The sequence below is a fragment of the Hemitrygon akajei genome, chromosome 5, assembly GCF_048418815.1.
Source record: "Hemitrygon akajei chromosome 5, sHemAka1.3, whole genome shotgun sequence".
Taxonomy (NCBI): Eukaryota; Metazoa; Chordata; class Chondrichthyes; order Myliobatiformes; family Dasyatidae; genus Hemitrygon; species Hemitrygon akajei.
Genome location: NC_133128.1, coordinates 127,554,019 through 127,581,010, shown reverse-complemented (window position 1 = coordinate 127,581,010; position 26,992 = coordinate 127,554,019). Strand labels below are relative to the sequence as shown.

Genomic DNA, 26,992 nt, shown 5'->3' with positions numbered 1-26,992 from the left:
ACAAGGAGCATTACCTCAAGAAAGCTGCACCCGTCATCTAGGACCCCCACCATCCAGGCCATGCCCTCTTCACACTACTACCACCGAGCAAGAGGTTTTAGCAGTTTTAGGTCCCATATCACTAAGTTCACAAACAGTTATTACCCTGCAACTATCAAGCATGTCCAAAAGTCTCACTTTCAAGGACTCTACAACTCCTATTTTCAGTACACATATATAAGTATATGCACACATGCACCAGATTACAACATCCATCCAAATCGGGGGGATTAATGATCTAAGCAGAAACCTTCATGAGTGACAGCTCGTTAGAGCAGGTTGCTAGGCAACTGTCCATCTTGTTGGCTGAGGAATAGAACATTGATAAATGTATATCGGTCATAACAGCCCATTAGAAGCAGCTAATGGAAATGTATCTGAAATTCCACTGAGGCAAGACAGAGTTAGGAATGTGTTGAGCAGATCACTTGATTTTCTTTACTAAAAGAGCTTTTCCTTGCAAGCTCTGAGCACCATCTGTAATAAATAAGCGTCAAACTCGGTGTAGAATTGTGCCATTACCAGCACACTGTAGAGCTTCATTCAATTAACCAGTGTTCAATTCAGAAATAAAATAAAATATTTCTTCCTTACAACAGCAATGGCTTCAAAAGTACCTTGAGTTGTACTTTGAGAGCTTTTGAAGTTATAACTGGTGCTCTATAAATGAAATGCAGACCAGAAAACTGTAGATGTTGGAACTATGAAACAAAAACAGAAAATGCTGGAAGACGAGAAAATCTGCAGATGCTGGAAGTCCGAACAACACACACAAAATGCTGGAGGAACTCAGAAGGGCAGGCAGCATCTGTGGAAAAGAGTGAACAGTCGATGTTTCAGGCCGAGAAGTCATCTTTTCATATTTTTTCCCAGTCCTGATTAAAGGTCTCAGCCCAAAACTTTGACTGTTTACTCATCTGTAGATGCTGCCTGGCCTGCTGAGTTCCTCCACCAGTATATGTGTGGTGCTTAAATGCTGGAAGAACTCAGCAGGTCAGTGTGCATCTGTGGAAAGAGAAGCAGTCATCGTTTTAGGTCCATTGACTGTTTCTCTTTCCTGACCTCTTGACTTTTCCAATGTTTTATGTTTCATATCTCTAAATGCACACTATCTTTCTCTTCACAGGATTTCCCAGTCACACACCCAATCACTGAATCAGATCCTTTGTTCCTCTCTATTCCTATTAATCATCAAAAACCTCTAACTCCTCCCTTTCAAGTATTTTCGTGGTTCGTGGCAGTCTCCCATGGAAATCTGAGTGTCTCCCTACCATAGCTGTTCCACCATTCAGTTAGATCATGGCTGATCTAATTGTCACAGACCTGCAGTCATACATTAAGACCAAACAGTACAAAAAAATTTAATCTGGCATCCTTAGTCAAAAATGTATAGTTAGAATACAGTGCTTCAAAGAGACGTGAAACCAAAGTTCTCTTTTCCTAGGAGATGACAGTTGGGAATTAACAGCACACCTCTGCAACTTCACGCCCAGTAGCCGGAGCGAGTGTGTGAAAGAAAATCATCTGTATGCTTATGCACTGCCCAATTAACCTACCAATCTGTATGTCTTTCAAATGAGGAAGGGAATTAGAGCACCCGGAGGAAACCTACACAGAGATGGGGATTTGTACAAACTCCTCACTCACAGTAGCAGAAGTGAACAGGGTCACTGGTGGTGTAATAGTGTCTGCTAACCCACTACGTTATAGTGCTACTGGGTGTGTGTGTGTGTGTGTGTGTGTGTGTGTGTGTGTGTGTGTGTGTGTGTGTGTGTGTGTGTGTGTGTGTGTGTGTGTGTGTGTGTGTGTGTGTGTGTGTGTGTGTGTGTGTGTGTGTGTGTGTGTGTGTGTTGTGTAAATATCGAAGGACAGTGGTCTGGTCATCTCTGAATGTTTTGAAAACCAAGATCTTTATTTGATCAGCAAGGGGTGACCAATTTACTGGGCAGAGGCGTTACAGTCAGGTCATCTATCACCATATTGAATGGATGATCGGTCGAGGAGCAGAGAAGCCAAGAGTTGCTCCTAATTAGTAACAGAGACAACAGATTCTGCAGATGCTGTAAATCTTGAGCAGTGCACACAGAATGTTGTGGCGAGGTCCTCAACAGGTCGGGCAGCATTGATGGAGGAAAGTAAAGAATGCTGACGAAGGGTTACAGCATGAAACGTCAACTATCCATTTCCCTCCATAGATGCTGCCTGACCTGCTGAGTTCCTCCAGCACTTTGTGTGTGTTGCACCTAATCCGTATGTTGGTCATTGAATGGCTGAACTGGTTGCTGGAGTGGGGAGCTGACCGGGCAATTTGCCCACTGCCCCGCTGTCTGCTCAGGTGCCTGTCTGTCTCCATTTTGCCTGGTGATTTTATGTGTGGTGTTTTGCCGTGACAAGTTGTTTACTCAGTTTCTCTCTGTGGTAGCAGGGCCAGTTTGTGTACCGTGACGGGATCTTCGGGCCGCAGGAAGGGCTGTCACCCAGCTGCTCCGGGACTGCCCCGCTGGAGGAACAGGGTGCGGCCTCGCCACTGGAGGTCTTCGACGACATGTGCTGCAACGGGACACTGAAGAAGCAGGCTCCCCGCCAGCGGGAAGACAGCAGCACCCAGCGGTACAGCGCCGACCCCACCGTCTTCCTGTCGGAGCGCGGGCAGAGGGGGGAGCTGGACGAGGATGGCTACATGACCCCCATCCAGGACAAAAAGACCACAGGTAGGTTCAGCAGCGTGGGAGGGAGCACAAACCACTCAGGCGGAAAATACTGTTCAGTAGGGTTTCACAGGCAAAACTATGGAGGGATAGCAGGGCTCACACCAGAATTTAGTTGTTCTTCATGGACATAGAAAGCAAGACTCATATCCACAACTGTGGTTACCTCACCTAATAAAAAGCAATTGCTTCCATGGGATACTTACTGAAGCTTCTTGCAGAAGGATGGTTACCTGGTAGTTCTGTGCACAGAGTCAATGACTGTCAATCGTGGAGATGATGGACAGGGAATCAAATTGAGTTGAATATCAAGCGCACAAGTACGGTGGGGTACAGGTGCAAGGAAAAACTTGCAGAAGTATCACAAGCACGTAGATTCAGGCTAGACGCAGAGCATAAATAGTACATAGGTTGCACAAGAAAATGAAGAAAACGACCGCAAACATTAAAAGGACAGTCAGAAACAAGTCCACAGTAATGCAACAGGCTGCCCACAGTGTCCCATTGCTGGGGGTGGGGTTAGATTTGTGCAAGTGGGTTCAATGTCCTGATGGCTGGAGGAAAGTAACTGTTCCTGAATCTGGTGCTGTGGGACTTAAAGGCTTCTGCACCTTCTGCCGAATGTCTACAGCGAGAAGCGGGCATGAACCAGACAGTGGGGATTATAGATGCCACCTTCTTGCCTCCTGTAGGTGCTGTCAGTTTGGGAGAGGGCAGACCCTGTGTCACTACTCTCTGCTTCTCCATTCTGGCCCAGTAGAGTGATACCATTTCTGAATATACCATCTTATCTGGCCATTGCTACCTGCAGTCTTTGGACTGCATAAAGCTGGGGCCTCATTTCCTAGATTGGGTATGGTTTGAGAATGCTTAACTGGCTATAAAGTCCATGTGGACCTGCTGTGACTACCTAGAGACTTTAATCTGCCCCATTTTCAACTGCATTTACCTGGTAACCATTACCCTTCACTAAAGTTAGCGCAAACAGGTAACGCTGGTGTTGCTGCCAGACTTGCTGTGTTCCACAGCATCTTGTGTGTATTAGTCTGGATTTCCAGCATCTGCAGAACCTTTCCTTTCAGTTAGTCCTGACGAAGGGTCTCGGCCCAAAACGTCGACAGCGCTTCTCCTTATAGATGCTGCCTGGCCTGCTGTGTTCCACCAGCATTTTGTGTGTATTAGTCTGGATTTCCAGCATCTGCAGAATCTCTAGTCTTTAAGTCAAGGAATATTTTTGAAGAACTTGGTGTCAGATCTAACGAACACATACTGAACTGGAATTCACCCAATCTCCCACTTCTCCTATGACAAGCAACTTCTGCGTTTCGACAGCATGGTGGGCAGAATAGGGAATCTTAATTCCCCCAGGCAGTAAGCCTTTTGGCCCATCGTTCCTGTTGAAGTTCTTTGAAAGAGCTGTTCTCGTCACTGCCTTCTCTCTGCCAGTTCCTGCGGGATCCTCTCTGCCTGGCTGCTTCCATAGTCCCTTCTGGCAGCAGCTTACCAAGTGAAATGTTGCCTCCCCAGCTCACCCCATGACCAGTCAAAAAGGCAGTGGCAAATGATACATGCCTTTCCCATCAAAATGGCAGCTTAAAGCACATCACAATTTCTCCATATTCATTCCTTTTCTGGCATGTTCCCCACATCACTTCGTCATCGGGTTCCTCAGTAAGTCCCTGAGCCCCTCAGCCTGGAGTTGCTGCAGAGTTTCTGCATATACAGTGCCTATAAAAAGTATTCACACCCTACCCACCCCTTGGAAGTTATTATGTTTTATGGTTTTACAAGACTGAATCACAGTGGATTTAATTTGGCTTTTTTTTGACACTGATCAACAAAAAAAGACACTTTTGTGTCAAAGTGAAAACAGATCTCTACAAAGTGATCTAAATTAAAAACACAAAATAATTGATTGTATAAGTATTCACCCTCTTTAATATGAGACACTAAATCATCACTGGTGCAGTCAGTTGGTTTCAGAAGTCACATAATTAGTTAAATGGAGATCACTGTGTGCGGTCACAGTGTTTCAATTGTCTGTTGTAAAAATACACCTGTATCTGGACGGTCCAACTGCTGGTGAGTCAGTATCCTGGCAAAAACTACACCATGAAGACAAAAGAACACCCCAAGCAACTCCACAAAAAGGATATTGAAAAACACAAGTCAGGAGATGGATACAAGAAAATTTCCAAGTCACTGATTATCCCTTGGAGTGCAGTCAAGTCAATCATCAAGAAATGGAAAGGATTTGGCACAGCTGTAAATCTGCCTCAAGCAGGCCATCCTCAAAATCTAGGTGACTGTGCAAGAAGGGGACTAGTGAGGGAGGCCTCCAAGAGACCTTGACAACTCTTGAGGAGTTACAAGCTTCAGTGGCTGAGATGGGAGACTGTGCATACAACAACTGTTGCCCGGGTGCTTCACTAGTTGCAGCTTTATGGGAGAGTGGCAAAGAGAAAGCCACTGTTGAAAAAAACATGCACGTGAAATCTTGGCTGGAGTATTACGGAAGACATGTGGGAGACTCTGAGGTCAGCTGGAAGAATGTTCTATGGTCTGATGAAACCAAATTTGAGCTTTTTGGTCATCAGACTAAACACTATATTTGACATAAGCCAAACACTGCACTTCATCAAAAACACACCATGAGGGATGGTGGTGGTTGCATCATACTGTGGGGATGCTTCAGTGCAGAGGCCCTGGAGGGCTTGTAAAGGTTGAGGGTAAAATGAATGCAGCAAAATATAGGGAAATCCTGGAGGAAAACCTGGTGCAGTCTGCAAGTGAACTGTGACTTGGGAGAAGATTTGTTTTCCAGCAAGACAATGACCCCAAGCATAAAGCCAAAGCTACACAGGAATGGGTTAAAAATAACAAAGTTAATGCCCTAAAGTGGCCAAGTCAGAGTGCAGACCTCAATTCAATTGAGAATTTGTGGTTGGAATTGAAAAGGGCTGTTCACTGACAATCCCCATGCAATCTGACAGAGCTTGAGCAGTTTTGTAAAGGAGAATGGGAAAAAAATTGCAGTGTCCAGATGTGCAAAGCTGATAGAGACCTATCCACACAGGCTCAAGGCTGTAATTGCTGCTAAAGCTACATATCGAGGAGACTCTTCAATGCCTCTGTCGTCTCTTCCTCTACCATCACTTCTGGCAGCATATTCCAGGCACCCACCAATCTCTGTATTTAAAAAAAAACGTAACCCCATACATCTCCTTTAAACTTTCCCCGTCTCACTTTAAATTCATGTTCTCTGGTATTGCACATTTCAAAAGGACAATGGCTGTTCACTCTGTCTGACTTCACTTACATGTTTTGGGCTGTCTCCACCTATCCCAATCCTCTCACTGCTTCTGGCAGCATAGCCCAGCGTCTCTTTAGAACCCCTCCAGTAATAACCCACTATCAATCCTCAATGGATAGCCAGAAAGCCTGGTATCGCTCTGAGATGCACATCCACAGCTAGTGAGCACAGAGCTGAGCTGGCAGAAAACTCCCGCACGCTGCATCAGGAGTATTTTACCGGTCTTGTCAGTAAACTGCACTAGAGAGATTGCCAAAGCAGAAACTACCATTGAAAAGGCTGCAAGTGTGAGCAGGTATTTGGGCAATGTTTGTGTTTGGGTGAGGAGGGGAATGGTGATGTCATGGGACACCCAGCACTGTTCCCTCATTGAACTTACATTTAGCACATTTCAATCTTCGCACTGTTTACCCTCTCACCGACTGAGAGCAGGCTTTCTCCCATCTGAGGGGGGCACCTTACCTCCCTGTGTCAACATTCTCACCAGCACATACCGAGTGGTGGCACCACACTAAATTCCACATACTTTATTCATATTATTTAATTTGTTTTGAGATACAACATGGTAGCAGGCCTTTCGAGCCCAATGAGCCTCTGCTGCCCAATCACACCCATGTGACCAATGAGCCAGCTAACCTGTGCGTCTTTAGAACGTGGGAGGAAGCTAATGCACATAGAGGATTCCCAGGCAATCACAGGGAGAACGTACTAATTCCTCAGCAGACAGCAGCAGGAATTGAACCTGGGTCACTGGTGCTGTAATTGCGTTGCACCAACTGCTTTGTTACCATGACGATCCTTAATGCCACATAAACCTAACCTTCCATGCTATTAGTTCTGTGCCGCTCCCGAGTTGAGGGCTGGGAGTTATCAGCTAAATCGATGAGATGGCCACATCTTGCAACAGTTGTTGTCAAGTTCTGTAGCTGAGAAATGGAGAAGGAAAATAAGATATAGGAGCAGGAATAGGCCGTTCAGCCCATCAAGCCTGTCCCACCATTCAACAGGATGTTGGCTGATCTGTCCGTAAACTCAGCTCCATCTACCTTCCTTTTCCCCATAACCCTTAATTCCCTTACTATGTAAAAACATATCAAAACTGTTTCTTAAATATATTTAGTGAAGAAGCCTCAACTGCTTCCCTGGGCAGAGAATTCCACAGATTCACCACTCTCTGGGAAAAACAGTTTCTCCTCATCTCCGTCCTAAATCTTCTTCCCTGAACCTTGAGGCAATGTACCCTAGTTCTAGTCTCACCTACCAATGGAAACAACTTTCCTACTTCTATCTTATCTATCCCTTTCAAAATTTTGTATGTTTCTATAAGATCCCCTCTCATTCTTTTGAACTCCAGAGAGTATAGACCCAGGTGACTCAATCTCTCCTCATAGTTTAACCCCTTCATCCACAACATTTAGAACTCAGTACAGCTTTAAGTTTAAGTCCACAAACTCACTTACTTGTTTCTCCCTGATCTTCCAGGAACTCAGAAGTTTGCCTGTGTCTTTACCTTTCCTTGTTTGGCGTTGGTGTGCTAAGTAATTGACAAAACATTCAAAGTTAGTTAGGTGCATCCACTGTTGAAGAGGGTGTGATGTTACCTTGGAAAGGGTTGCTCTGCAGTCTCTCTCTACTAATCGGTCTTCATGATTGTCAAATGGAGGCAGTGCCTAATCGTAATACCTGGAATTCCTTCCATGAACCTCACTGCCTCTCCCACTCGTTCTCCTCCACTAAAATGCTCAGTAAAATCAGTTTACCAGGTGACCTGTTTTCTGAACCCTTCTCTGGCACAGTGTCACACTGTGTCTCTCAACTACTTGTGAAACACCTGGGCAGTTGCAATTAATATTTAAATAGTTGTTATGTAAGGGGTTTAGTGAGAAATATAAACCCAGGAGTTTTTCGAGGAAGTTGCCAGGAAAGTGGATGAAGAGAAGGCAGTGGATGTTGTCTACATGGACTTCAGTAAGGCCTTTGACAAGGTCCCACATGGGAGGTTAGTTAGGAAGATTCAGTCACTCGGTATACATGGAGAGGTAGTAAATTGGATTAGACATTGGCTCAGTGGGAGAAGCCAGAGAATGGTAGTGGAGGATTGCTACTCTGAGTGGAGGCCCGTGACTAGTGGTGTGCCACAGGGGTCGGTGCTGGGTCCATTGTTATTTGTCATCTATATCAATGATCTGGATGATAATGTGGCAAATTGGATCAGCAAATTTGCTGATGATACAAAGATTGGAGGTGTAGTGGACAGTGAGGAAGGTTTTCAAAGCTTGCAGAGGGATTTGGACCAGTTGGAGGTATGGGCAGAAAAATGGCAGATGCTAATGTGGACAAGTGTGAGTTATTGCACTTCAGAAGGTCAAACCAAGATAGGACATACAAGGTAAATGGTAGGACACTGAGGAGTGCAGTAGAACAGAGGGATCTGGGAGTACAGATACATAATTCCCTAAAAGTGGCGTCACAAGTAGATAGGGTCGTAAAGAGAGCTTTTGGTACATTGGCCTTTATAAATCAAAGTATTGAGTATAAGAGTTGGAATGCAATGGTGAGGTTGTATAAGGCATTGGTGAGTCCAAATTTGGAGTATTGTGTGCAGTTTTTGTCACCTAATTACAGGAAGGATATTAATAAGGTTGAAAGAGTGCAGAGAAGGTTTACAAAGATGTTGCCAGGACTTGAAAAACTGAATTACAGGGAAAGGTTGAATAGGTTAGGACTTTACTTCCTGGAGCATAGGAGAATGAGGGGTGATTTGATAGAGGTGTATAAAATTATGATGGGTATAGATAGAGTGAATGCAAGCAGGCTTTTTCCACAGAGGCTAGGGGAGAAAAAAAAACAGAGGTCATGGGTTAAGGGTGAAGGGGGAAAAGTTTAATGGGAAAATTGGAGGGGGGCTTCTTCACGCAGAGAGTGGTGGGAGTGTGGAATGAGCTGCCAGAGGAAGTGGTGAATACGGGCTTACTTTTGACATTTAAAAAAAACTTGGACAGGTATATGGATGAGAGGGGTATGGAGGGATATGGCCCAGGTGCAGGTCAGTGGGACTAGGCAGAAAAATGGTTTGGGACAGCCAAGAAGGGCCAAAAGGCCTGTTTCCGTGCTGTAATGTCATATGGTTCTATGGTTCTAGGAGTAACTAAGCTTGTTAGTTCTGGTGACCAGCAAGGACTCTGCATTCTTATCATGTTCATCCTTTTTCCAGTGGTTTGTGAGCGAGTGGGATCCATCCAAGAGGACCGAACGCTGGCGAGGCCTTCCAAGTTAGATGCCAAGGCCAAACTATCTCGTGCAGGTTAGTAAGATTCTCCAAAACCTTTGAAATTGTAACTTGAAGTGTATGTTCACCTTTTTGTATTAGGAGCCAACACAGACAAACTGACTGACCAAATAGCCTCCCCCTGTTCTTCTACAATTCCATGAAAAAGCAGAATTTGTCAGTGATGTTTCCGTAACTTTGTAAAAAATCTCTGAAATAACTGCAGTCTGTTCATTATCAAGGGAGTGATCTGGGGATTCAGATCCTGACAACATACAAAGCATGATGCTTCCATGCAAGGATCCAAAAGGAATTTGATATTGGATTTAAGCAGAAGTCTGTTGAAATCACACCCTCAATACTGGGCTCAGTATTGAAGTCACACAGTATAGAAATATAGAACAGACCTTTTAGTCCAGGATGTCCATGCTGAGCAAAGGAGGTTGAGTGGTGACTTGATAGAGGTGTATAAGATAATAAGAGGCATAGGCAGAGTGGGCAACCAGTGCCCTTTTTCTTGGGTAGAGTTGGCTAATATGAGAGGGCATAATTTGGAGGTGTTTGGAGGAAAGTATTGGGGGGAAGGTCAGAGGGAGGCTTTTTACACAGAGTGTGGTGGGTGCGTGGAACATCCTGCCAAGGGTGGTGGTGGAGGCAGAGACATTAGGAACATATATAAGCGACCTAGCAGAAGTGGAGCAGGCTGAGAGTTCTCCCACCTGCAGAGAAGTAAGGTCTTTAAAGTCACACTCTCTGAAACCCCGGCATCTCCCTGCACCCCACACCCACCTCTCTGCTGGAGAGGTTCCAGGTGTATGCCAGCCCATGAAGATTTTGGAAGGATTTGAGGGAGGGGCAACTCTTGGCACATCCGTTGCTCTGCTTTATCTGTGGACTCTGTGTGGATGTGTCCCTGTTTTCAGGGTTTCCCCAGCAATGCACTGTTAAATTCAGCTCTGTGAACCTGAGCTGAACTGAACTGACCAGGCATTAGCATCAGGAGCCTCGTTCACTCAAACGTGGGCTCACATCTGAAGTCTGAGGGGGAAAGGGGAGTTCAGAATGTACGGTTGACATATTGGGGAATAAGTGTGTGGACTTGGAGGAGGGCTGAGGTCCTTACAATGATTAAAAGTTTTGAGCAAGTGTGCATAGGGACAAACGTTTCACTTTGGAGAGAATTCAAGAGAAAATTCCTGACCCAAAAGCGAGGGGGAAGACGAGCAACATGAGGGTGAGATTGATGGAGACAGAGGGAGGAGGTTCAACAGGAACATATATGCGAGGTGGTCCGAATGGTTCGTTTCTGTGCTGCCTATCTGATGTAATCCTTTGTGAAGTTCAAGTTCACATTTATTGTCCTAGATGCAAACACTCAGGGGATAAATGGCAGGAAAATGAGCTTCTTGCAGCAACAGTGTTGTACAAGTCGAGGAAAAACACAAGTTAATATGAACCTAAATTAGAAACATAGAAACACTACAGCACAATACAGGCTCTTCGGCCTACAAAATTGTGCCGAACATGTCTCTACCTTAGAAATTACTTAGGGTTACCCATAGCCCTCTATTTTTCTAAGCTCCATGTACCTATCCAAAAGTCTCTTAAAAGACCCTATCGTATCCGCCTCCACCACCGTTGCCGGCAGCCATTCCATGCACTCACCACTCTCTGAGTAAAAAACTTACCCCTGACATCTCCTCTGTACCTACTCCCCAGCACCTTAAACCTGTGTCCTCTTGTGGCAACCATTTCAGCCCTGGGAAAAAGCCTCTGATTATCCACACGATCGATACCATTCATCATCTTTCAAACTTATTATTTAAATTAGGATAAATCATACATAACAAGCATGTTCACAAAAACAAACAACAAAATAGACATATCAATATCAGTATAAGTTGAGAGGTAGACTTCCTTCTCGCTTATCTGAATGCATTTAATAAGTTTTCAATTTATTATTATTGAAATTATTTATTACATTTCCAGGAATGAAAGGGTTAACGAAAGAGTTTATGAACTTCAGATATATTTAAAGATGCAGCACACATTTGCCAGGCCCCGGCAGAAGTTAAGCCCCAGCTTAAGCTCCTGTCCAGAACTTTTAGAGTTTCCCTCATAGTTTCCACTGAGGACTCATGACATATTGGGTATGGGTTATCCCATCCAGCTCTCTGTCCCGGGCATAGGTAGGATGTACTACAGGTGCTGAGGAAGAACCCAGATCAATGGCATTTGGAAGGACAGCTTGGAAAGGCTGTGGTCACCACTGGACGAGCCCAGTGCCAGGTCATCAATAAACAAGAGAGTTTCAGGAGATACTGCATTGCTCGGAGAGTGTCAGTTGTGCATCCTGCTTCCATGAAGAGTGATTGAGACAAATAGAACAAAAGTTATTGTAGAGTTGGGGGAGGGAAAGGTTTGGTGACATTAGGATGTGTGTAGAGGACCTAGCCACTGGTTGGATATGAATTTTCATTCCCTTCACCAGCCCACCATGCAATCCCAGAAGATTAGAAACTTTCTAGTTTAACGTTAGAAAGGTGCAAGGTGTAGTTTCTCTCTCTGCCACAAACTCCCAGCATGCTTTTCCTTGGTGTCATGATGAGACTGAGATGGCCGGCTGGCACCCTCGCTGCTGTATTTGACCCCAATGAGACATATAGCTTTGGTACTGCCAAGTACACCCACTCGACAGCTTCTGGCACCTCTGTCTCTGCTATGGTTACCAACTCTGGTTCTCTCCTGAGTGACCAGTGCTCCAAATCTCAGCTGCCTTTGTCCCAACTCACGTCACGCCTGGCCACCCATTACCCCTGGGGTCACTGGCCAACACACATAAAGTTTGTGCCCTTGCCTCCAAATCCATCTGCCTTCTGGCACTCCAAGCTGCCTTCTAGTCCCACACTCCCACCAGATTGTGACGACTCCCTGCCAGTCACTACATTCCTCATCCCCAGTACTCTACAGAGCTCCAGATTTGATTGCTGTTTCCATGGATACCTGAGATTGCACCGGCCATTTCTGTCCCCCATGGGTCACACATTCCTGCTGGCCTTGATGGCTCAACTGCTCTGTGAAGACAGTGGTGGCAACTAGGTCTCAGATGATGAAGGCTCAAGATCCACCCAAACCACCTTGCCAAAGATCGAAGCTTTCATCACCAAAGATATTAAGAGATGGTTGAATACATTTTACCTTTAAATACATATACAGCATATACATAAATTTAAAAGTAAGATGTTAATTTAAATTCACATTCAATAACTGAATAAGTCAAAAATAATAATACTAATTAAAATTGGAACAGAGCAACGCACTCCATTTTACTTGCCATTCGAATGAAGGTCAGTGACTCCATTCAGATGAATGGGGCTACGCTGGACCTCCCAGCTACAGCCATTGTTCTACTCAGTTCTCTGGTGTCTCAGTTTTTGCCATTGTGAAGTGTGTCCAAGCCCCTCAGCTGAGAACAGCATGTGCCTCTCCCAAATTCAGAGCCAATGGAAAAACCAGACGGCCAGCCAGCCAGCTGCATTATCTCATTTTGTCTGTGGCATGCTGGCAGCGATGGCTGAGCCAGCATTTATTGCCCAGCCCTGAGACCCTTGAGATGGTGGGGTTGGGCCCCTTCTTGAACCACTGCCATCCTTCTGGTGAAGGTGCTCCCTTAATGCTGTTGGGGAGGGAGTTCCAGGATTAGACCCAGTAACTGTGATTGATTTCCAAACCAGGATGGTGTGTGGCCTAGAGGGAAAGCTCCAGGTGGTGATACTCTCCTGTTCCTGCTTCACGTGTCCTCCCTGGCAGCAGAAGGCACAGGTTTGGGACATGCTGGCAGAGTAGCCAGGGTGAATATCTGCAACCCATTATCTAGGGTCATACAGCAGGGAAGCAGGCAGAGGTTGATGTGTTCTTCATCAGTAAGGGTGTCAAATATTACAAGGAGAAGGCAGGAGAATGGGTTTGGGATGGATAGTAAATCAACCATTGTCAAATGGCAGAGCAGACTCGATGGGCCAAATGGCCTAGTTCTGCTCCTGTGTCTTATGGTGTTCAGCCCATCTTATCCATGTTGCCCACAGATAACTTTTAAATGTGGCTGCCTCAACCATTTTTTCTGGCAGTTCATGTTGATGATACTTGCTGCTCAGGGTAATGAATTGGGGGAGGGGGGGAGGTGTCACTGAGGCAGGCTACTTTGTTCTAGGTGACGATGTGCCTTAAGAACGTTGTTTGAGCTGCACTCGTCCAGACAATTCACTGGCGTTTTGGGATTTGAAGGTGTTAAAGGGTTGCAAATCTTCCTTTTCCTCTGTTGCAAAGGTGTAACAGCTTCATTAATCACTTTGCAGAGTTCTTGAACCAAGTGGAGGAGAACCCATTCGTGACGCTTCGGAAAAATGGTGACGTCCACGCCCTGGATAACCCAGAGTACCACAATGTCCCAGAGGGGTCAAAGACCATGGAGGATGAGTATGTGAATGAACCCCTCTACCTCAACACATTTGGCAATGTGGTTGAGAACCCAGAGTACCTACAGGACAAGATTGCCATATCGGAAAATGTTGACAAGGCCTTTGATAACCCTGACTACTGGAATCACAGTTACCTGTCCAAAGGTACCATGCACAATCCTGAGTACCTGCAGGAGTACAGCACAAAGTTTTTTTACAAGCAGAATGGACGCATCAAACCCATCGTAGCAGAGAACCCTGAGTATCTCTCAGAGTTCTCACTGAAGCCAGGAACAGTGCTGCCTTCATATGGACAGCGTAATACGGTGGTGTAACCTCCGGAAACCCAGCTTCACTGGACCTCCTTGTCAAACTACAAACAGCTATCCTCAATAATGACTGGAAGGACAATGTCCAAGGTCACAGTACTGGCAAACTTTGTCTGAAATGAAGGAGAGTTGGATTGCTAGAATTCAGCCCTGGTTCAATTCGATCTTTCTAACTGGTACCCGTTACAAAGCAATATGGTTACAAACAGGAAAAAAAAATGAAGGATTGCTGTGGAAGTACCAAAAATGTAGATCTTTGGGATTCTCTTCTCCTGCAGACCTTCGGCAAGTCAGATCGGAAGGTTACGGTCAAGGAAGAGAGTGCAATAGGCTGTCGATCGGTGATGGGGAGGAGGGTGGGTGCGGCACACAACATCGAGAGTTGATTCTTAAAGAAAGCTTGTCCAATTAAATGTAGACTTCTAATTTGAACAAAAATCCACAAACCCAGCCACTCAGTAAAACTAAGGTACAGAACTTTTGATTTGGGGTCCCACTAATTGGATTTTCTGAACTACTATCTTATCCAGGTATAAAATGTCAATGGGACAAGAATGACAAGCACCCAGTACAGGGAGCTTTTCCATCACTGGCAGATGAGGTGAAATGCTATGAGCCTACCAAACTCAGTCTGGGTGCAGGAACCAACTTGGATGGGCCTCACCTGGGCTGGTGGACCTGTAGCAAGCACACCTTGTTTTCAATTGACCCTTTCGGCAGACACTAAGCTATTCAACTGAACACTATGGCAAGCTCCATTTTGAAGGTGACTTTATTATGTAGCAGACCTCTCAATTCTCTTTTGTACTTAAATATAGTTTAATAGCAGGTAACTTTTGAAGCCTTGGAAAGTAGGGCCATTCTTAATTCTTAACGATAAATTGAGGGGGATGGTTTTGTAATTGAAAAATTAATGGAAGGGTTTATTTGCCTTTGATAAACACACATCAGCACTGCCAATCGTGTCTATTACTAAAAGTTGATATTGTAAATATCATGATTATGCTGCTTTTAATAGGCCTCATCCAATGTCGCTTTACTTTCACGTGCACTCGAGGCGTAAGCTCTTTCAGGCATTACTGGGGTCACTAGAGCAACACTTACTTAATTGTATTTTTTTTTTGCTCAGCGGGACTGGAGTTCAGGGGCAGGCTGCCCCAAGTTACAGAGGTGTTGGCCAAAGGTCGAATCTGACCGATCTGCATTGTGTTTGAATTCAGTCAGACAACAAAGCAGGCCAGTCTGGAGCACAGTTGACACACACTGGCTGACTCGGGCAATTGCACCTCGGAGGTTCTCAGCATCACCCAGGCTTGTACATCTTCGCAGAAAGACAGTGAACTCAACTAATCAGCCCATTTATATCTCTCTCTGGAAATGATGAAGTGCTGGTATCTCAAGGTGTCCTTCCCCGCAGTGTTAAGGATAGCTGTTCGCTCTTTACAAAAGCCACAAGGTTAATCGGAAATTACTTGAATGATTACTGCTCGGCTCTGTAGCATTGCTCTCCGGAAACATTACCTTACAAGTTTTCCCAAAGGCTATCTGCAGAAGCGTTGAACACAGAAAGAAACACAACATCTATTTACAATCTAGGTCAGTCAATTCCATCAACAATTCATAGTTAAGAACTTGAAAGAATTTTATTTTTCCTTTTTTTAACGCTAACTTTCGAGATTCAGTTTTTTTTTTGTCCCTTAGCCTTGGCACCTTATTTAACCTGCAGTTAAATGTTTCGATTGAAATGCAATCATTGAAGCACAATCATGGCCTCCACAGAAAGTTGAAATGGAGATACTCAAAAGACAAAAAAACTCTTTTCTTTAGCAGGGCTGATGAGATTTCTGTATCTGGATGGATTAGTAGAGGAATAGTAAGTGATATAGCAGCTGGATGTTTTCTGCTTGATTTGCTTTCGGACACCAGTGACCTTGGTAATGAAGTATAACTGCTATAAAGACAGTAAAATGATGAGGGGTCAAAACTCAAAGCTGGAGACTTCTCTACATTGAGCAATCCTGTAAGTTCAGTTCAACAGTGAAAGATGGAAGCAAGCAATCTGCTGGACAAAGTCAATGGGTTGAGCAGCACCTGTAGAAAGAAAGGAGCTGTCAATTTTCAAATTCTTTTGGGGGGGAAGGTCAAAATCTTACATCAGGACCGATAGATGCTGACTAACACTGAGTTCCTCCAGGAGATTGTTTGTTGTTCCAGATACCAGTAACTCTAGTCTCTCATGTTTTCACTGACGGGCAAAGACTTTGTGTATACGCCTCATTTTGGATATGAGCTCCAAGAGCACTAACAGCGTTGGGATCTCCTGAAAGAATTTACAAAATTGGGTTGAAGTTGAAAGTTGGACTAGAACATTTCACATATTGCTGCACAGGATCTGATGGGCTACCACGACAAAGCATGTGTAGTGTTCAAGCTGACTGTTGGGAAGGTGGACAGATTCTAAAGATCTTCCCCATCGGCAACTACAGAGCAGCCACAGAGGTGAGGAAAATCCTAGGGTAGGATGTGTCGTCATCTCCATATGTGTGTGACCACCCCCTTCTCTGTCCATTGCCCCAATCAATGGCCCTTCAATGAACGTCCCTTGCCTCTGTGAGGTGTGGTTCGGACGATAACAGATATGTTAGCATCTTGCACTGAGGCACAGGAGAAATAGTCAAGAAAGGTACCCATAGTAAAGAAAAATATGTCTGGCCAAATCTGTGAGTCAAACATCAATGTCACTCTTAAATCCACTTCTCTTGCTGATTTTCCATGGGTTTTGCTCCTCATTTCTTGAGTCTGATGAACAAAATTGCACCTTATGTATTCAGTTATTTCGGTAACTGTGACATATGGTGACATCACTGGGTACGTGGCTTTTGCAGGGAAAGTGTTGACTGCATTATGGTGAGTCACATGGAGGCTAATGTTCCAACGTGCACTAATCGACACAGAATTGATTGCTAACGTGATCTAACTCAGAGAAATTACAGAAACATTGGCAAATGGATCCAACTCCTTGAGTTTTCAGTCTCAGATTGTAAGTGGCATTTCTTGGCACGAGTTATAAAATTACTGTCAGCAATTGCAGACACAAAAGGATGTGTTGGCTCTTTTTTCCTACCCAATCATAAACACAGAGGCATGTGATTGAAACATGTCATTCAGAAACTGACAGCAGTAATGTTACTTCTAGATGATTTTGTAATTAGAACCTTACCTAGGGATATCTGGCAATAACACTGGCTTTCACTGAGGTTTGGAAAGCTTTGCAGATTTATCGGGATAGAGCTGATCACGGTGAGGTTTATTGGACAGAACTTTCAAAGAGCTAGTACAGGCATACGATGTGTTAAGTAGCCTCCTGAATGACATAAAGAAGTGAGCATTAGTAAGTACACCAATAAAATTTAGGAAATGACTGTGTCAAAATTCCTTGCTCTCAATTTATACAGAATGTTGAAGGCCACTCAGCCCTTTGATCTGCTACCCCATTCCTTAAGGTAATGACTCATCATATTGTAATCTTCATTCCCAACACCCAATATGTCAATAGTTTGTGACACCTCTTGTCACTTGTCAGCTTTCCAGTAGCTCTGTTTGCTACAGATGACCTCTTTTATCACCTCAGTGTGTTTGGGCACAGGTACATAGGAAACAGCAGAAGGAGTGGACTGGTTAGTCCTTAGTATCATCTCTGCCATTCAATATGTCCTGGATGACCCTCTACCCCAATACCATATTCCTTTCCTCTCCCTTTCACCCATTCTTACATATATTTGTCAACTTGGCCCCCACAACCCTCTGGATGAAGAAAATTCTCTTCATCTCAGTCCTGCATGTCGTATCCTGTGGTCCTTCTCCCCACCCCCGACCCCAACCAGGGAGAAGGTCTTCCCAGCACCTGGCCTGTGGGTGTCTACATATGAGACGAAGACCACACTTCATCTTCCAGTCCTGCCTTCCTTTTGCAGCACCCCATTACAGGGTTGAAAGCACAGAAATGAACCCTTCAGCCTACCGCGTCTATGCTGACCATTTATGCCTTGCCTATTTCTACCAAAGACTGCTTCATCCTATCCATTTTAAAAAAAAAACTCCCTCTGTTACCCCTATTGTGCCCATTGAGGAGGATACCCTGCTGTGCAGCACGGTTAGTGTAGCTTTTGATTTCCTGAGAATCAAGAGCTAGAGAGCATAGGTTTGAGGAGAGAGGGGAAAGCTGAGGCGTGTCCTTTAATGTCAGAGAAAGCCTGGCAGCTCTTTGCAGGAGACCAGGCTGAGGCTTAAGGAGGTATACACACTGTGTCGTTAAGCATATCCAAAGCTCAGGCGATCATAAAGCAGTGATGTTGCTGGAGTTTGGGGAAGTGAGTTATGAGCAGCTTGGGACTGCTAGCATTCGAGTGTAGGAGAGGTGTATGAAATCATGAGAGGTACACGGACCTTTTCCTGGGGTTGAGGAGTCACAAACTAGAGGCTGGAGGTTTAAAGTGAGAGGGGAAAAATTTAGTAGGAACCTGAGGGGCAATTTTTTTACCCAGAGGGTGCTAAGTTTTTGGAACAAACTGGCAGGGCAGGTACACATTCACTGGCTGCTTGAACGGGGGCATGGATATGAAAGATTTAGGGGGAAATAGGCCAAGTGCAGGCAAAAGGAACTAGCTTTGGCAGAAATCCCTGTCAGCAAGGACCATTTGGGCTGAAAGGCCCATTTCTGTGCTGTATGACTCTGCTGCATTCCCCTCCAATAACCCTTCACCCCTAATCAACATTCCGTCAGCAGCCGTTCACCAAAGTGCAATCTGACTTCCTTGATCTTTGAGCTCCAACCTTAAAGAATTGAAAATTCCCTGGAACTATCAATAATCAGTCATACTGCCCAGAGTTCGGAAACATTTTGTCGGCTTGACCTTAATTTATATACCATTTAGCCTGACTTTACTGTGAGTTCTCAGATTCAATTTACAAGAGGCACATTTAATTCCAGAGAGGAATGTCATTGATGTATAGCGAAGAGTTTGTGAGCACTGTTCATGTGAACAGCTTGGCCTTTCAGATAATCACTGCTTTCAACATTGTGATGCCTGGATGAAAGTCCTGGTCAACATGAGCATATTTGATTCATCTCACAGTAAGTCACTGTGAGGCATCCTCGGGCTGAGATAAGCTGTGATCAGAATGCAAAATATTAATTTCCTTCTTGCATTTTCAACAGCTGCATTATTGTGTAAGCGTTTATTGCACTCACCCATCAAAACCAGCGGATGGGTGGGCATGATGTGTGTGACAACTGCGGTGGCCAACCCGCCCACTAGATATCAGTCCTGAGCAGGCAGGCAGGAGGGCCTGAAAGAGCTGTCAGTGACCCTCCCAACGTAAGCAGACCCAGGTCCAGTCATGTCACCTGTCTGCGTCTGCCCCAATAAAACGACCGGCTAAAAACTTCTTGCGTTTGCAAGCAGCCCACTGGAGGAGCAGCAGGCCGAGCAGCATCTGTGAGGGAGAAAGTGGTGGATGATGACGTCAGAGCATCTGACATAGTCCTGAAGAGCCATGGAAGGACTGATTGCAGTGCCAAGAAGTTAACCGATATGCCTAAAATAAGCCTTCCTTTCCCTTATTCAGTAATGAAAATGGTTTATTGGCATCATGGACACTTCAGGCAGCCAAATGAACATCAAGAAAAGTTGATGTCCTCAGCCAGACTTGCTACCACAACCACATGTCCTTCCTCAGTACTTGCTTTCACTGTTGCCGATCACCCCACCTCAACTGAATCCACCTGTCACCTGCCATCTCTGCCCCACACTTCCTGTTACCTTATTATTTCGACTATTTCCCCTTTATTTTTCAGTCCAGATGAAGGGTCTTGACATGAAATGTTGATTGCCCATTTCCCTCAGCAGATGCAGCCTGACAGTGCAAACAATATCTCTCTATAGTATTGTCTAAATCAGTAACGGGAAGTTTTATCCCAGAAAAGAATGAAAATCCTATCAAAGCTAAGACACTAAAGAAATAGGTGTAACATTTCTCCACCACAGATTTCTTGATTTTCAAAAGCAGAGCATTATTTTATTATTAAAGTTGTTGAAATAAATCTTAAGCCTGAGTGATTTGCCCAAATACTGAAATCTATTGCAGTGTCCAGATACTGTTTTAAGTAGCTTCCTAATTGTTGCAAACACAAAAAATCTTGTGGAATTCAGGTTATATAGACTTTGCTGCTAGATGAGTCTCATGATCTAACTTTCTGCTGGGCAGTTCGTCCATCTTTGGGTGTGAAGGGCTACGTACTTTAAATGCTAGTGATTCAGATACAGATTCATTATCACTGATTTAGTTGACATGTTTTGAGCAGCACTACAAAGAAAAGGTGTAGAGTCATTAAAATTACACAAATAAACAAATAATGCAAAAATATTAATAATGAGGTGGTGTCCATGGACCATCCAGAAATCTGATGATAGAGGCTAAGAAGCTGTTCCTGAATCATTGAGTGTGGTTCTTGAAGCTCCTGTACCTCCTTCCAAATGGTAGTAACAAGAAGAGGGCATGTCCGGTATGGGTGATTCCACATAACTTGTTGTGTTTAATTAATTTGTGAATTATTTTAATGCACAAACTCTTTGCTTGAGGATCAGACACTGGAAATTAAATTTATTAAACTTTGCCTTCCTGTTTAAATATTGTCTGTGGGCAACTCTGGTGTTTAGTTACCAAGCTGGGATTGGTCAGTGCGGCTTGCAAGTAAACAATTATTAAAACCTTCAACCAGTTTCCAATTAAGGTAACTTGGAGTTATAATAGAGCACTTTATCAGTAAGAATGGCTGTTTAAAGATTAAAGATGAACTTTACTTGTGACATGTGCATCAAAACATACATTAAAGTGTGTCATTTGCATCAAGTTACTGTAAATCAGCGAGGATTGTGCTGGGCAAGTGTTGCCACACTTCCAGCACTAACGTAACGTGTGCACAATTCCCTAACCCTAACTGTATGTATTTGGAATGTGGGAGGAAACCCAAGCAATCACGGGGACGGTATATTAGCTCCTTATAGACGGCGGTGGGTGGGAATTGAACCTCGATCGGTGATCGCTGACACTGTAAAGCAATGTGCTAACTGCTAGGCTACTGTGTCGCCCCACCCCCAAAGGAGTTCTAAATGCAAGCATTTTCATCCAAAGACTCTTTGCATCTGCCACTCAAACCTCCTCCTTCTCAACCTCCATATTCTCCTTAAAGTTCCAAATATCAGGTCCAAACCTTAAAGAAGACGATTGGGCAATTCCCCCATGAATCACGCAGCAACCATGTTACCATGAGCGAGCGGGCTGCTTTTGTGCACAAACGTACACAATGAAACTAACCTTCACTTGTTTGCTAAGAAATAATCCTGCTGTAATCAAGAGAATTTGCTGTAGTTTTGATCATGTGTTCTGTTTGTTTTAATGCACAGAGACTTGGTTTTAAAAAGCTTTTGTCTGCTGTAAATCCTGCCCTAGCTCCTAACCCATTATTTCTCAGTCCATGAAGTATTTCCCAACAGGTCAAAGTGACTAACAAACAACAATCTGGTCTGCAATATTTATCCTTTGAGAAGATCACTTGGTGCTTTGCACTTGGTGTGTATACAATTAACTCAAGATAATTTGAATGGAAAATTCCAAAGATAAAATATATTTTTGGAATGGCCACAGCATTGTGAAAAAGCACTATAGCTACACTGCGTAAAAAGGTGTTTCCTTTTGATGAGGTCACCATTTGTTCCCTCGGCCTTTGTTGTGCGGCAGGATAAAGAATTGACTAATTAATGAAACTTTGAGCAAATATTGATACTGAATTCATGGAAAATGTGAATAGTATTTTTTATAGATTGTTAAAGAAATGGCTAGATGCATTTGTAAATAAGGGAGACTCTTGCTTTTAATTTGTGGAATTGTTTTATTTGAGACATACGTTCCTTTAGAGTTGTTTTGTATATATATGTATTTGGATTGTGGCTTTTTTTAAATTCACAGCATTGTAGAACTGCTGATGATTATGTGTTCAGCACTAGTTAATGTGGTGTTTTAACATTTTGCGCTTGGCTTTAGCTATAGAAAGCCTTAGCTCCGTGTCTGTTGTCTGATTAATTAGCTTTTGGAAACACAGCTTAAGACAAATAATTGTATTACTCACCTTCACAGAACCAATAACTAACTTTGAAGCTATAATTCTCTTCAGTCTCTAGTTTAGCTTCTTAAGCTCTTTTTGTTCAAATGGCAATGTTCATTCCTCCCCTTTGTCTTTTCTGTGCTCATTCGCACTGCAAACCTGCCTCCTAACTTTTATTTGAGTGTTTAAGTAAAATGATGCTGTAAAACTGGTTATATTGCAGCAAACCACAAATCAGCCATCATCTATACTGTACAATTTGAAGACTTCTTCGTTTTTGTTACATGAATCTGTCAAAAATATATTTTTAATTTAATATAAACAAACTTAAATAAACTGTGAACCATGCTGTCTGTGATGTTCTTATAACAGTGGAGTCATCATAACAGATAAAAGATCAAAGCTAGTGTTGGAATTGTGTGAGCACTTGTATTCTGTCCAATTACATTGGAAGGGGAATATATAAATGCAAACACGTATCTGAGGCAAAAGGATAATAATGTATGAGCAAGTTCAGGCTGCATATAAGCAATACTCCCTTAGCTTTGACATCATGACACAAGTGTCCAAGAAAATTTTCTTTGTTATTAAAAAATGTTCAACAGTTGAAATTATTCCCTCCTCCAGATGTAGCAAAGGCTGTCTACACAACACATCAAGGTGGTCTTGGTTATAGCTGGAGGTCAATTTCATTGGCAGAACAAACCGGCTGTGTTACACAGCAATGGCATTCATGTGAGCTCATGTAGTATTCTGAAGTGAAGCATTTCTTGATCAACTCATTGATGTCTAAAGATTAATACAATTTGCTATCTAAAATTATGCATGCAATGGCAGCTTTTAGATTTTAACAACATTAGACACTGGAAGACACTAGACATTAAATCTCATTTCAGTGCCAATATCCCACATATTCACTCTCTTGAAGTGGAATCTGAAAAAGGAGCAACTCCAGGCATCTCTCTGACAAAAACAGGTGGAAGCAAACTTGTGTGCTTGTTTTCCAAATAGATGGTGTCGAACAAATGAATGAACCCTGCAAGTGGCTTCCTTCAACTGTTCCTCGTTGTAAACGCTCTTTCTTTTCATTGTATCAATCCATTGTGTTTATAATCACAGTCATGCAAAATGGAAACAGGCTCTTCAGCCCTCTAAGTACATCCCAACTATCGAACACCTATTTATGTTCATCCTACACGAAGTCTCCTCATGGTCCCATCAACACCATCCACCTACACACCAGGATCAAATAACCTCCCAACAGTGAACAGTTAACCCACCAAACCATGGGATGTGGGGAAAAATTGGAGCGCCAAAGTTAAACCCACATGGTTCACAGGGAGAACTTGCAAACTCCACATAGACAGCACCTGAGGTCAGGATTGAACCTAGGTCACTGGAGATGTACTACTAGTTCTACTAGCCGCAACACACTGTTGCAGATCCCACTGAAGTCAATGGCAGAGCCATCCAGTTAATTATCCCATGAAGAAAACATAGAAACCAAATCTGAACATGGGTACTTATTCCCCGGACAACAATATTATTGAGAGATAGTAAAGTACAGTCCAGTATTCCCAGGTTAATAATCCCAGATTTACACTTTCCCACTCGGCCGATATGCAGAGCTCATTGGTAACACCTGGAAGCACTTGCTACCTCACTTAAGAGACATTTTGAGTTGAGTCTAGGTGCAGATCCCTGGTCATGAAACCAATGGCTGGATCAAATTTAAGGGGACCTAATTAGGTTCTCTAACAAAGCCCACAGCTGCTAACACGAACCAGCAATCAAGGTTGCTTTAACATGCCTCTCAACAACAGCATATACCATTGTTTGGGAATTCAGCAAGACAAAGAACTTGATCGAAAAAGAAGCAAATTCTCTCATAATGAGGAGGAACTGGAGAAAATACAATGGAAAAAAAATATTGATACACAGCAAAATAAAGAGGCAGCAGAAATTAGACAAAAAGCTGATCGATAAATTCCTGAGGAAATATACATCCCTGAAAAACATGAATAAACTAGACAGTAATAAAAATCATTGAGCAGATAAGGGCATGTATAAAACTGAAAGGAAGATGAATACACATAATGTGCAGATAATTAAGGATGACAAAGGCATGCAAAAACTGCAGGAAGGATTTCAAAAATTGCAATTTAGCAACACAAAATGAAATTTAGAAAAGAAATTCTCAATAAATCTTAAAGAAGATAATATTCTCCAGACTGCTGTTAAGAAGGAATCATTATGGCCACCAACATATACACAAGAAATAATGATGGTGAAATGATACAAATATTTAATAGTTATTTTTCCAATGGGATTAACTATTTGGATATGATGTAGAAGAACTAATAAACATGACATGAATATATAATAAAAATGGTGATATAATTTTTAATTAATCAGGGAGTATGAACCCTATGCTCTTGATGGATTTTACTGGTGGATGTCTAAACAAGTTAGTAAAGTGATAACAAAGGTATTTCTGTGCACATGCAACAATTCATTAGGGAACGAATATAACGCCAAGGATCTGGTGCATTGCAAATGAGATCCCTATGATGCATAAGGTTAAATTATCTCTGGAACTATAGATCAATTTGTTTAACCTTAATGCTAAGGAAGATAATAAAATCTTTATTCAAATATGTAATGGGAAGTCATCTGGGCATTGAAAACAGAATAAGACCATAGCTCAGACTCTAAAAAAGGTTGTTTTTGAGGAAATCAAATTCTCCTTTTTAATCATCGTGTTGTGCTTCACACTGTGCAAAATCAGCTCTTGGGGATTAAGTGGTGTAAATGGTGGGGTGAAGGATTGACTATAATGGAAGCATGGCGTGAAACAGGATCTGAAAGGTTCCTGACAAGACCTCACGCAATTCAGAGTTGCTAAGCAATCATTTGGAGGGTGGGGGATGAGAGTCAACTGCTGCTCCTTAAGAAGGAGATGTAGCACACTTATCAATGATGTGGGGTGGGGGCACAGTGACAAAGCAGGTAGGGCCACTGCCTCTCAGCTTCAATGATCTGGGTTAATTCCTGACCTCTGGTGCTGCCTTGTGTTTTTCCAGGTTATTGCTGAATGCTCTGCTTGGTACAGCTGGTAGCTCAATTGGCTACTGTAAGTGGTTTCAAGTGTGTGTAGGTGAGGAGCAGGATGTTGGGGAACTGACAGGAGAATAGATTTTTCCAATTTTTATCAATGCGCCATAGAAAACATCCCATATGGATGCATCACAGTTTGATATGGCAACAGCTCTGCTCTTGACCATAAGAAACTCAAGAGAATTGAGGACACATCTCAGCTCATCATGGAAACCAGCCTCCCCCTCCATAGGCTCTGTCTACACTTCTCACTGCCTCAGTAAAGCTGTCAACATAATCATAGACACCACTACCTCAGACATTCCCCTTTTTCTCCATTCCCATTGGGCAGAAGATACAAATGCTTGAAAACAGGTACCACGACGGTCAAGGACAGCTTCTACCCTGCTGTTATAAAAATGACGAATGGCTCCTTAGTGACGAATGACCCCACAATCCAACCCATCATGATCTTGCACCATGATGTCTATCTGCACTGAACTTCCTCTGTAGCTGTTACACTTTATTCTGCACATTATCATTGTTTTACATTGCACTACCTAAATGCACTGTGTAATGATCTTCTCTGAATGAATGGTACACAAGACAAGCTTTTCACTATATTTGTGAAAATAAGTACAGTGGAAATAACACTGTATTTGCGGCAATACAAACCATTGTCATAGAGTCATGGAGCTCTACAACACAGAAACAAGCGATCTTGCCCATGTTGAACTATTATTCAGCCTAGTCCTATCTACCTGTATGCAGACCATTGCTCTACTTGCCCCTCCCATCCATGTACTTATCCAAACATCTCTTAAGTGTTGAAATCAAACCTACATCCCACTTCCATTGGCAGCTCGTTCCACAATCACCACCCTATGAGTGAAGAAGTTCCCCCACCTTTCACGCTGAACCCATGACCTCTAGTTCTAATCTCACCCAACTTCAATGGAAAAAGCCTGCTTGCAGTTACACAATCCATACCACTTGTAATTTTATATACCTCTATCAAATCACAACATCATTCTCCTACACTCCAGGGAGTAAAGTTCTAATGAGTTCAGCCTTTCCCTATAATTCAGCTCCTCAAGTCCTGACAACATCTGTGTAAATTTTCTCTGTACTCTTTCAGACTTATTGATAGATTTCCTGCAGGTAGGCAACCAGAATTGCGTACAATACGTCCATATTGGGCCTCACTATCATCTTACAACTTTAACATAACATTCCAACTCCTGTACTCAATACTTTGATTTATGCAGGCCAATGTGCCCTAAGCTCTCTTTACAACCCAGTCTACCTGTGACACCACTCTCAAGTAATTATGGACCTGTATTCCCAAGTTCCTCTGTTCGACATCACTCTTCAATGCCCTACCACTCACCTGGATTGTCCTCCCAATCTGCAGCATCTAACACTGCAATAGGCCACTGCATAGCATGCAGGTTAGAGCGATGCTGTTAGAAGTCAGAATTCAGAGTTTAACTTTGGCGCCCTCTGTGAGAAAGTTTGTACATTCTTTCCATGTGTGCGTGAGTCTCCTTTGGGTACTCCGATTTCCTCCCACAGTCCAAAGACGTAACGGCTAGTATGTCTTTAATTTATGTCACTA

General features: G+C 43.3%; 1 protein-coding gene across 7 annotated transcripts in view; it reads left to right on the top strand.

Moving 5' to 3' along the window:
• The window catches only part of LOC140728164 (receptor tyrosine-protein kinase erbB-4-like), a 943,636-nt gene extending 921,010 nt beyond the window's left edge, over positions 1-22,626 (top strand). For 4 of the 7 annotated variants that reach the window (XM_073046453.1, XM_073046456.1, XM_073046454.1 and 1 more), the window contains 3 exons: positions 2,462-2,750; positions 9,275-9,364; positions 13,684-22,626. In XM_073046453.1, coding sequence (XP_072902554.1) covers positions 2,462-2,750; positions 9,275-9,364; positions 13,684-14,120 — 816 coding nt within the window. In that variant the 3' untranslated portion in view covers positions 14,121-22,626. The remainder of the gene's footprint in view (positions 1-2,461; positions 2,751-9,274; positions 9,365-13,683) is intronic. The other 3 variants (XM_073046457.1, XM_073046455.1, XM_073046452.1) reach the window with 1 other exon arrangement.
• Positions 22,627-26,992: the final 4,366 nt, after the last annotated feature.